The sequence below is a fragment of the Cervus canadensis genome, chromosome 6, assembly GCF_019320065.1.
Source record: "Cervus canadensis isolate Bull #8, Minnesota chromosome 6, ASM1932006v1, whole genome shotgun sequence".
NCBI lineage: Eukaryota > Metazoa > Chordata > Mammalia > Artiodactyla > Cervidae > Cervus > Cervus canadensis.
This window is the reverse complement of record NC_057391.1, coordinates 75,372,314-75,384,329: the sequence shown is the minus strand read 5'-3', so window position 1 is coordinate 75,384,329 and position 12,016 is coordinate 75,372,314. Positions and strand designations below refer to the sequence as shown.

The following is a 12,016-nucleotide window of genomic DNA, read 5'->3' as shown; positions in this document are numbered from 1 at the left end:
CAGGTTGGCTGAACATGAATTCCCAGCCAGTTATGGGTCGAGGGGCCTTGGAGGAAGCTGTGAGAACTGAGTGGGAGATGGAGAGGAGAAAGGAAAACTGAAGTTCCCCATTGTTCCAGTTTGAGAAAACTGGAATTTAGGAAACCATGTGATTTGATGTGAGCTGGAGACGTCAGGGGACGTAAGGAGGGGGTCTATATGCTAACCCCGGAGGCAAGTGGGCTTCCAAAGGCCTGAAAGCAGCAAGCAGCCCACTGAGGAAAGTGGTAGGAGAAAAGGAAGGACTGGCTCATCTCAAAGGAGAGGGCTCCGTTCTCTGTGGCTGGGAGGCTGAGCGCGAGGCTTACAGAAGACCCGAGCAGAAAGGGGGCCAAGAGAGGGCAAAAGTGAAAGGCCATGGTTCCCCATGAGACGCGGTAGAACAGGGCCCAGGCTGTGGTTCCCCATAACGCTCAGGTCCTTGGAGTGGGAGCCCATAGTTGCCCAGCAGATATTTGGGAGGCTTGCCATGAGTTCGTTTTCTTTAAACCCATCTTCCAGTTTTATAATGGAAATAGATGGTGAGAGGGGTTCATGTACAGAAATTCATTAAAACCAAATTGATTAAAACCAAAATAGGAGTGGCCTGAAGCTCCGGAGTAGGATTCATATAGAAAGGCTTCACAAAAGAATGTGACTCTGGTTTCGTATTTCTGGATGGAAAATCCAACTTTCGCTCCACTTTGAAGTGAGGCTGGTCCTGGCAGGGCCCCCAGGGCAGCTGGGGAGACACCAGGATGGACGCATAGAGGGACAGTGAGGGGTGTGTGTGGATGTTTGGGTGGGTTGCCTAGGGGACCAGACAATTATGAAGACTGGTGGGGATGGGAAGGGAGCTGGAAATCCATGATTGGCAAGTCAGAGTTTGACAACGGCAAGAGGTTCCACAAGCTTCAGGGAAGGTGACGTCATTTTAAGGAAGGTCGAAAGGTGGGAATCAAGAGAGTCTGGAAGGGACTTCTCTCAGCCTGCAGGTATGCGGAGAGAGTTTTGAACTGTGCTGGGAGAGATGGACGCTGAGGAAGAGTCATCAGATTGGTGGAGAACCACAAAAGCTGATAAGAGGAGGTAGATGGGGAGATATACTGGGACAAACAGGGAGGAAGTCCACGCCATGCATTTGTATTTTTCATACTATTGTCTGCGCCTATGTGCAGTGTCCCCCAGAACCTAGCCTGCACCATGCCTACACGTGGATGACACCCACTAACTAGTTGTGTGGTGAGTGAATGGATGGAGAAATAATAACTGAAATGGATTGAAGCTACCATGGAAAATAATTTGGTGGTTCCTCAAAAAATCAGACATAGAATTACCATAAGACCAGCAATTCCATTTCCTAGTAATTGTATATCCAAAGCATTGAAACAGGAACTTGAACAGATATTTGTACACCTGTGCTCACAGCAGCATCATTCACAAGAGCCGAAAGGTGGAAATGACCCAAGCGTCCATCATCGGATGAACGGATAAACAAAATGTGGTGTAGATGCACAATAGAATATTCTTCATCCAAAAATAGGAAGGGAATTCTGACACATGCTACAACATGGGTGAACCTGGAAAACATTAGGCTAAGTGAAATAAGCCAGACACAAGAAGATAAATATTGTATGATTCCATTTATATGAAATATCTAGAATAGTTAAATTCATCAGGACAGAGTAAATCAGAGGTTACCAAGGGGTGGGGGGATGGGGAGATGTGCTTAATGGGTAAAGAGTTTCAGCTGTGCAAGATGAGAAGTTCTGAAAATAGATAATGGTGATGGTGATACAACAGAGTGCATGTCCTTAATGTCACTGCTTTGTACACTTAAAAAGGGGAAAATAGTAAATTGTATGTTATGTACAGTGCCTGGGGTTCACTGGATAAATGGTAGTCTCAACAGGGTCACTGAGAGAATTAAGCGAATTAAAGCATAAAGGGGCTTAGGAAAGGTTTTCGTATATTGAACATGCTCAGTACATTTTGGGGGGTTACTATGTTTGTTTTACAGATGTAAATTTGAGACTTAGAGATAAAGAGAAACACAGGTGGCCAGTGAGGTGCCTAAGTGGGCTGCAAAGCTAGACCTGAGTGAACACAGAAGCCACATGGTTTCAGACACCATGTGGTCTCTTCCAGCCCCAAGCAAGTCAACATTAGAGGGAGAATCAGCAAGTAGGCAGCAGGATTCATGGGGGAGGCATTTATTAAGCCCTTTCTGTGTACTCAGCTCTACTTGTTATTGAGAAGACCAGAGAAACAGAAAACTCTCTTCCTGCCCTCAACAGTTTGACTCAGGTACATGGCGTCACGCAGCAGGTCTCAGTATAAAACGATCTCAGATGGGACAGCACCCACCTCTATAGGCTGTGGAATCCCAGGGGAGAGAGTTAAGGTGGGGGTGAGCTGGCAGGGCCAGCTGGGGCCAGGGCTTCCTGGAGAGGAGTCATCGAGCACACATTGCTGTCCAGGTGACAGAAAAATCCCAGTGGATAAATATGAGCAATACTGATACCAAATTACAATCCCTTGTCTGCAAGGCTGAAGTCCAAGAATCTCGACAACAGAAACAATTGTTTTGTTGTTGTTGATGTTGTTGTTAATTTGTTGCCACATCTTACCTGGCAGCAAACTTGACCTGAACTGAAGAGGCTCTTTTGGTTAAGAAGCCCTGTCTTAAGTCCCTCCATGAAGATCAATACAGTTGCTTCAGAATCATGAATATATCTGATGTGGGCACATTCTGCCCTGGCACCCACCAAGGGAGATAGGTCAAGAGATGGTTATGAACCATATTACCTTCTAAAATAAGAAAAACTGGATGCAGTAAGCCAAAGAAAGACAGATGCTGTATGATTTTACTTACATATGAATGCTTATAAAAGAAAAAACACCAAACTCATAGAGAACAGATAGTAGTTGCCAGATAGAGGTGGGCAGTGGAAGTGGGAGAAATGGGTGAGGGTTGTCAAAAGGTACAAGCTTCCAGTTATAAGATAAATAAATCCTGGGGATGTGATGTACAGCATGGTGACTATAGCTAACAATACTGTATTGTATATTTGAAAGTTGTTAACAGAGTAAGTTTTAAAAGCTCTCATCACAAGAAAAAATATTTGTAACTATGTGAGAGTTGGATGTTAACAAAACTTATCACAGTTGATCATTTTATAATCCATACACACATCAGCTCATTAAGTTGTACACCTAAAATTAATATAATATTATATGTCAATTATATCTCAATTTAAAAGAAAGTTATGACCTTTGGCCACAAGTGTTTTGGATGAAAGATTGATAACTTGTATTCATCACATGATAGACAATGGGAACCATGCATTTTGCCAAGTGCTTTCCCCACATTAACTCATTTCATCCTCATAGCAACTCTATAAGCCAGGTCCTATTATTATCCCCATTTTTCAGATGAGGAAACTGAGGCCAGAGAAGATAAGCAGCTTACCAAAACTGCCACAAATTTGTAAGTGATAGAGCTTTGTTTGAAGCTGCAGTCTTCTCATTTGGACAACAATGTCTTGGTGGTGTCAAGGTTTTAGAATGACAGTGAAAATGGAAGTCAGACTATGGAGGTCTTCAGAGGAAGGAGCTGGAGGGGAAATGAGACCCCAGAACTGAGTTATTCATCTGTGTGTTGACAAAGAGGGAAGGGCATACGTATGAGGGTCTGAAGTGACCTCCAGATCAGGTGGGCCTGGTGGGTAACCAGGGCTGGGGCTGCAGAGGGGCTGGGCTTCCCTGGCTCCCCATGGCTGAGGCTGTAATTTGGAAAACAGAGTGTCGGGGAGCCTGGCATTTAACTTGTCACCTACTCTCAGACATAAACGGCCACTCTCAGGCCTGTAGCCTTCCCCTTTCTTTTGAAAGAGGAAGCAGCCCCAGAAGGTCCCTCTTACTTACTCTCTCTGGTGTGAAGAAGAGGAACCTGGTTCTGATTTGGATTTTTTGAAGAAATCTTGCTTTGATGTGGTCCAATCCAACTTCTTCATTTGCTGGTCTGACAGGGACCTCGGTGGCGGTGGCTCCTCAGGGACAGGCCGAGGGGACTCTGAGTCAGAGACCTCTGAGGGTGGAGTTTCCCAGCCCTGACTCCGTGGGTACCTCCAGTTCTCTCCAAGGATACCAGAATCTTCTCAAGGCAAAATGTAAATATTTATTTAAATATTGAAATAAACTTTCTGCAAAAATAGACCTATGGGAAAAAATCAGCCTATATCAGCCAGCATCTTTTTTTTTTTTTTTTAAACAGTTTGTCAGTAGTTCTTTAAAAAAGTTTTTTATTTATTTACTTTTGGCTGTGTGGTGTTTTGTTGCCGCTTGGGCTTTTCTCTAGTGGTAGTGAGTGAGTGGGGGCTACTGTTTGTAGCAGTATGTGGGCTTCTCATTATGGTAACTTCTCTTGTGGTGAACACAGACTCTATGGCGTGCAGCCTTCAGTAGTTGTGGCATGTGGGCTCAATAAATTGTGGTTCCTGGGCTCTAGAGCATAGGCTCAATAGATGTGGCACACAGGCTTAGTTGCTCTGCGGCCTGTGGGATCTTCCCGGACCAGGGGTTGAACCAATGTCTCTTACGTTGGCAAGCGGACTCCCTATCACTGAGCTACTAGGGAAACTCTGGCTGTGTCTCTTAAATTCTTAATGAAATACAGCTGAAGATGGTCCTGCCAAGGTTGGTGGAGGATTTTCCATGAGTGTGCTTTGTAAATTATAAAGCACTGCACAGTGCTTGCAACGATCAATGCTGCCTGATCATTACCCCTGAGCAGAAAATCCTACTATTGTGCCTTTACCTATTCTGTATTCCTGATGGAGCGGAGACCTGACAGGCATCATTCAGGTTACTACAAATACTTCCCTTCTGTAGGCCTCGATTTCCATATTAGTCAGGCTAAGCAAGGCTATGCTGAAGTGACAAATAAACCCTGAGCATCAGTAGCTTAACATGATCAAGTTTCATCTCTTGCTCTAATGAGGGTGGACAGAACCTCTTCCATCTTATAGCCATGCTACTGAAGCACGTGGCCCGTAAGGTCACCATGGAAAGGGAAGAGAGAGATGGTGAAAGCACACCATTTCTTAACTGTTTGGGCTTAGGATTGACAAGTCATTTATAGTTTACTGGCCAGAATGATTCACATGATCCCTGACTAGCTGCAGGGAAGATTGGGAAATGCAGGGGGAGCACTGGATATTCTGTGAATACAATGGACTCTGCCATGGTTTCCTCATCCTTCTAAAAGGAGGGTTGGACTAGATCACTTCAGAGCAGGCATCACCTGCCCTGGGTTTCTAGGACTGTGTCAACCAGAGATCTATCTGGAGGTTGATGACTTACAGCAAGTGATAACTCTGGGTTACTATACACAGCTTCCACGAGAAGAACTGCATACTAGCCCCTTAATAATCAATTTCACTTTCTTCACCTTCCCTAGGTCCACCTCTGAGCTATTTCCCCTCTGCTGCTCCTCCCAAGTCCCAAATACTACAGCCTGTGAAATCAAGTGACCCCTTTCAGTGCAGATGCTTTTCTTTCTGGAAGAAATGGGGCCTGTCCTGAAGCAGGACACTGAGAAAGAGCCAGGTTGCTGGCAGGCTGGGACCACCTGAAAACCCTGGCCCGTGGGATCCCTTTCTTCTCACATCTCTAGAGGAATTTGGGGATAATTCTAAAAAGCTCTTGCTGCTTTCTCCCATTTCCCTCTTCATCTCTGTGCTCTTGCTACTCCCTTTTCCATTCTGGGGAGTTCCACATTGATCTCAGACAGGATGGTCAAGGATGGTCCACGTGCATTTGAAAGGCATGGTGATCACTAGGAGCTGGCATAGGTTCGCCAGGAACAATTCTTGGTCCCCTTCCTTTTCTGACACAAAGTCTGAATTGTCAGATCGGGAACATGCTATGGACATACTAGTTTTACATTTCAGCATGGGCATTAGATAAACTCACGTGCTCTCAGGAGGAGTGCAGGTGTGTGATGGCATCAAGTCATATGCTGCTGGCCTGTCCCTGCACAAGCCCCAATTGTGATAATTGGGCTTCTGCCTTTTTCAGGACACATCTGCAATCTTAGTTTGGTCAAAAGGTCCTAACCGTGGAAGCCTGGCCTATATTCCTCTCTGCAGGAATGTCAGAGACCCTGAATATTGCTTCTCCTTGATTACTTATCGCCACTGAGTAGCCTGAGCGGCAAGAACATACCGCTGGGCGAAGGACCCCCAACTCCAAGTGCTTCTGCACTGGTGTGGGCCTCCAGTGCTGCTGTGGTTGTCCTAAAATCCTTTGACATTCTTATTCATTCCATCCAGAGGTGGTATCTATGCTCCTCCCCTGAAATCAGATAGTCTTGCAGGGTGCTTTGATCAGTAGAATATGGAAAAGTGGTGCTCTGTGAGTTCTAAGGCTGGGTCAGAGAAGGCTCCATAGCTTCTGCCTTCTGGAATATTCACTTGGTGCTCAACTGCTGGGCTATGAGACACCGAAGCCAGGAGGAGAAGCCAAATGTAGGTTTAAGGGGGGCAGTCCCAACTGAGCCCACTTTTGAATGATCCCAACACTGGTTCCAGCCATGTGAATGGAGAAGCCTCTAGATAACTCCAGCCCCTGCTATTCAGATGGCCTGTCCTTTCCTCATCATCCACTTTCCCAACTGAAGCCCTAGACATGGTAAAGCAGAGGAAAGCCATCTCTGCAGTGCTCTGTCCAAATTCCTTACACACAGAACCTCAGAGTATGATAAAGCAGCTGGTGTTTCACACTGCCAAGCTTGAGCCGGTTTGTTCCATAAAAACTGATAACTAAAAAACCACCTCGTCCTTCTGCCATTAGCATGGAGATGGATGGATCAGCATCAACTTTCAGAAAGGAAGCCTCTAGCAGTGGGGTGCACAACCCATTCCTATACAGCCTCTCTGATGACAAAGACTTACATACAGGGAGCAACAGGCACAGAAACAATAAGAACATTGGAAGGATTATTTGGAAATGGTGGACGTCACACAGGAGACAGAGAGGCAGGACACAGGGGGATGGGGTCAGTATCCTGAAAGATCTCAACTGGCTGAGATGAACCTAAATCCAGCACTTAGATTTTAAAACTCAAATGCAGAAGAACAGGTGAAGTAAGGGTTAGCGAGGCAAAGGGAAGGATTGATTATTCCAAGAAAGAGGGATGGGTGAGATGGGACACACTTTGGAGTAATGGAGGGAGAGTCTGTGGGTGGAATACAGAAGAAGGGGGAGGGACTCAAGATGAGACTGGCCAGTGGGCAAGGTTGTGTCAGACCAGGTCTCAGGAGCCATAGCCCGAAGGTGCTGGGACCCTGGGGTCAGTTTACCCTGCATCCCTGTCCTCAGGAGCTCAGGAGTCCAATGGATCTGGCTGTTTAACATCTTGGGTTGGCAACACCCCTGGCAGATTCTAAAACTGAATAGAACTAGTTAAGCCAAGACAACTTCTAAACATACAACCCAGAAACCCAGGCATAAAACCAGCTGGATTTCCCCGGAATTTATTCTGTTCGGGTTCAATCCACTTATAGCAATGGACACAGTGCACTGGAGTGACCCCAAAGAAAGATTGCCGGCCTGATGGTCCTCCTGACTCCTTCCATTGTTAATCCTGGCAGTGCTCATGGATTCTGTTGTTGTAGGTCTGCATCCCACCTTGTTTAAGAAATTCCTGAAAAGACTGGGGTGGTGGAGGGGGTGCCCTGGATAGCGGTGAATTTCTGAGGCTAACATGTCGGATTCTGGTGGGACATGGGCCCTGGGGATACTTCTTTTCAGGAGAGGTCTGGTCTGGGTGCGGGGCCTAGGAAGGGTGAGGACCCTGCCTGAGTGTGGCCTCTGGTTGGCTCAGTGGAGGGGCTATCGCGGGTGCCAGTGGAGCGTGGGACAGGCCCTGCCTGGCCTCTCGCTCCCTCTCAGGGTTTATCAGGGGATTGTACTGTAGCCAGACTCAGTCCTCCCCGAGGCCTACCTACCAGGGCCGCAGAAAAAAACTAGAAATTACCCAGCTAAGCAGGCAGCGGTTGTGTATGGAAGCTATCTCCTGTGCTGCCTGGGTTTGTTTTTGCAAGGTCAGGAGCTGAAGACGCTTTTGGAGACTCTGAGCAGGGGGCATGAGGGCCTTTTCTGCACACTGAAATTTCCAGGAGGCAGAGGCCCACACTGAGACTGCTAGATTGATCGATGTCTTCCCTCACCTGCGGCTGCCACCTGCATGTGGCTCTTCAAAACCTACCTGTGTCCGTGTGGCCTCCAGCCAGGGTCCTTGTTACTATTGCTCAGGTGTTGGGCTCTGCAGGGCAGGTGGAAGAGAGACAACTGTGGCCACTCTTGGAGCATTTGATTATACCAGACTGAGACTTTAAATAGCATGAACTTAATTAAAAAAATATTTATTTATATTTTTACTGAAGGATAGTTGATTTACAATGTTGTGTTAAATTTCTGCTATATAGCTTTGCCTTTCTGACACGTAGCAACCGGCCCGGTACAGGGTCCTTAGCTGAGTTTGGGGGATTTAGGGGGCTGCCAGAGCTACCGCCGCCACCGCTGCTTCCACGTTTGATCATTTGCAATGTCAGGCTTTGATAATTTAAACACGGATTTCTACCAGACAAGTTACAGCATCGATGACCAGTCACAGCAGTCCTATGATTATGGAGGAAGTGGAGGACCCTATAGCAAACAGTATGCTGGCTATGACTACTCGCACCAAGGCCGGTTTGTCCCTGCAGACATGATGCAGCCACAACAGCCATACACCGGGCAGATTTTCCAGCCAACTCAGGCATATACTCCAACTACACCTCAGCCATTCTATGGAAACAACTTTGAAGATGAACCACCTTTATTAGAAGAATTGGGTATCAATTTTGACCACATCTGGCAAAAAACACTGACAGTTTTACACCCCTTGAAAGTAGCAGATGGCAGCATCATGAATGAGACTGATTTGGCAGGACCAATGGTTTTCTGCCTTGCTTTTGGAGCTACATTGTTACTGGCTGGCAAAATCCAGTTTGGCTACGTATATGGGATCAGTGCAATTGGATGCCTAGGAATGTTTTGTTTATTAAACTTAATGAGTATGACTGGTGTTTCATTTGGTTGTGTGGCAAGTGTCCTTGGATATTGTCTTCTACCTATGATCCTGCTTTCCAGCTTCGCAGTGATATTTTCTTTGCAAGGAGTGGTAGGAATCATCCTTACTGCTGGGATTATTGGATGGTGTAGTTTCTCTGCTTCCAAAATTTTCATTTCTGCATTAGCCATGGAAGGACAGCAACTTCTAGTCGCATATCCTTGTGCTTTGCTATATGGAGTCTTCGCCCTAATTTCCGTTTTTTGAACTGAATTTATCTGGGATGTGGACATCATTGGGCCAAGTAATGAAAAGGACTTTGAACTCTTTAATCGGACCAGCAAACGGCTGCAGTGCAACTCTCATGCAGATCTAATGTTTGACTCTTGGAGCAGTGGAAGTGAATAAGTATCTTTTGTTCATTTTTGTAGAACTTTTGAATACTATATTGGATTTATGCAGTATGACTAGATTTAAAAGGTGTTTGTGCTTATACAAATAAGAAGTGCTATTTCTTTCCTGTTCCTGCAGCCTTAGAAAAACAACTTTTTCCCTTGCTAATTGTATATTATGGTGTTTTTGATAGATTTTTATCAACTGTGGGAAACTAACCACAGAGATGATATCTTAAAAACAATCCATAGTAGAGAAGACACAGGACTTATTGGAGAAATATTTTCCCAAGGAATTAGGAAAGAAAACTTGCCTGTATTGTCAAGTCAGATGCAATTGAAGCCGAAAAGTGATCCCAATGTAAAGTTTTATGAGTTTGCACTTCAGAAATTTGACGTTCCTCTGAGTTATTTTATGGAATTTTGGCTAAAATTCAGCAATACAGGTAGTTCACAGTCTACCTTATTGTAGACATGGAATGGAATATCTATTTAAATAGTAGCATTAACTAAAACATAGTGACCTAGACTGGCCACATTAATGTTATAGTTGGATTTCCATGTTTCCCAGGAAAAAGAAAATCACTAACCATTTTTGAGGAAAATACTTAAAATGTCACAATTTCAGTATTGCAGTTCCCAATGTAAAGTGCGTTTGATGCTTACTGATTAAAATTTTCCCAATTAATTTAAAAACAAAACAAAACAAAACAAAACAAAAAAATTTCTGCTATATAGCAAAGTGATCTGGTTATGCCTATATATACATTCTTTCTTTTTTAAAAGATTTTTTTTTTGATGTGGACCATTTTAAACGTCCTTATTGAATTTGTTACAATATTGCTTCTGCTTTATGTTTTGATATTTTGGCCATGAGACATGTGGGATCTTAGCTCCCCGACCAGGGGATGGAACCCGCACGCCTTGTATTGGAAGACGAAGTCTTAATAATTGGACCACCAGGGAAGTTCCCATATTCTTCTAAAAAATCTTATTGAAGTGGAGTTGATTTACAACACTTTGTTAATTTCTGTGGTACATAAATTCTTTTATATATTCTTTCCCATTATGGTTCATCACAGGATATTGAATAGAGCTCCCTGGGTTATATAGTAGGACCTTGTTAATCCATTCTCTATATACTAGTTTCCATCTGGTAATCCAAAACTCCCACCCTAACCCTCCCCTCCCCTTCTTCCCCCTTGACAACCACAAGTCTTCTCTATATCCAAGCATCACCTTGATTTAATCATCACAGCAAGCCCCTGGAATAAGTATTATTTCTATTTTGTAGATAAGGAAACCGAGACCCTAAGAGGTTAAGGGGTTTATCCAGGCCATACAGCTTGTGAGGGGTGGAGCCAGGACACAAACCCACAACTGCTTGACCCTAAGCCAGTGCTCATAACTGCCACGTGCGTGCGTGTGTGTGTGCTCAGTCGCTTCAGCCGTCTCCAACTCTTTGCGACCCCATGGACTGTAGCCCGCCAGGCTCCTCTGTCCATGGGGGTTCTCCAGGCAAGAAGACTGGAGTGGGTTACCGTGCCTGCCACCAGGGGATCTTCCCAACCCAGGGATCGAACCCTCGTCTCCTACGGCTTCTGCATTGGCAGGCAGGTTCTTTACCACCGAGCCGCCTGGGAATCTCATAACCATGACATAGGCCACTTTTCAAAATGTTAGTTCAGGGGAGTCACAGAACAGCAGGTAGAGACCCCTGGGAACATGACGCTGCTGGGGGGTGGTCCCAAGCAGTATAAGTCAGGGCATAGCCTCAGGTGAGGCCTGAGGTGCAGCGTGAGGGCCTGGCAGAGGTGCCCACTACCCCCCCAACCTGTGCCCTGCTGAGGAGCATGTGGGCATCACTTGACCAGCTCTCTCGCCTCACCCGGCTGTGACCTGGCAGAGATGGCCTGCAAGTCCCTACATCGCTCAGCTTCCAGGCAGGTCAGGGCTGGAGGAGGGTGGGTCCTGGGAGCTCTGTCCCTGGGGGAGGACAATCGGGTCGACTGAGCTGAGAAGGGCTGGGGGTGCGGAGGAAACACAGGGTGAGGGGCGGCCTGAAGCTTGGATCCTGGCAGCTGAGGGCTTTGGGCTGGCTGGCAAAGGGCTAGGTGCGTTCTGGCAATGGCAGAGCGTCTCTTCCTCTGAAATGCTGAGGTCTGGCTGTCCTCTCGCTCTGCAAAGTTACTTTCTTCTCTCTCAAACCGACCGTTGTGAGCTCCTCAGGGATATGGTGCCCGAGTAAGATATCTCCTGAGCTGCACAGAAGGGTTTAAGGGGATTTTAGAGTGACTCTAGGGGTGGGTGAGAGTTTTAGGTGTGGAGTTGGAAGGGAGAGAAACCTGGAGGCTGGCTGGGAAGAGACCTGGAGGTATTCTGGTTGAGAATACTCTGTCAGTTCCCTGTGCAAAGAGGCATCTGGACGCTTCCTACTTGCTGATAGGGTAAGAATTCTGGAATGCTTCTTTGAGTGAAAAAGCCTGGG

General features: G+C 45.9%; 1 protein-coding gene across 1 annotated transcript; it reads left to right on the top strand.

Annotated features, from left to right (window-relative positions):
- Window positions 1-8,516: 8,516 nt before the first annotated feature.
- On the top strand, window positions 8,517-10,224 carry LOC122443788 (protein YIPF5). The gene has a single exon (XM_043472368.1). It carries the CDS (start codon window positions 8,630-8,632, stop codon window positions 9,401-9,403), a length of 774 nt encoding a protein of 257 aa, XP_043328303.1. The 5' UTR covers window positions 8,517-8,629; the 3' UTR covers window positions 9,404-10,224.
- The last annotated feature ends 1,792 nt before the right edge of the window (window positions 10,225-12,016 follow it).

Coding starts and splice junctions, on each gene's coding strand:
- LOC122443788 (XM_043472368.1), top strand. CDS start 8,630: ATGTCAGGCTTTGATAATTTAAACACGGATTTCTACCAGACAAGTTAC.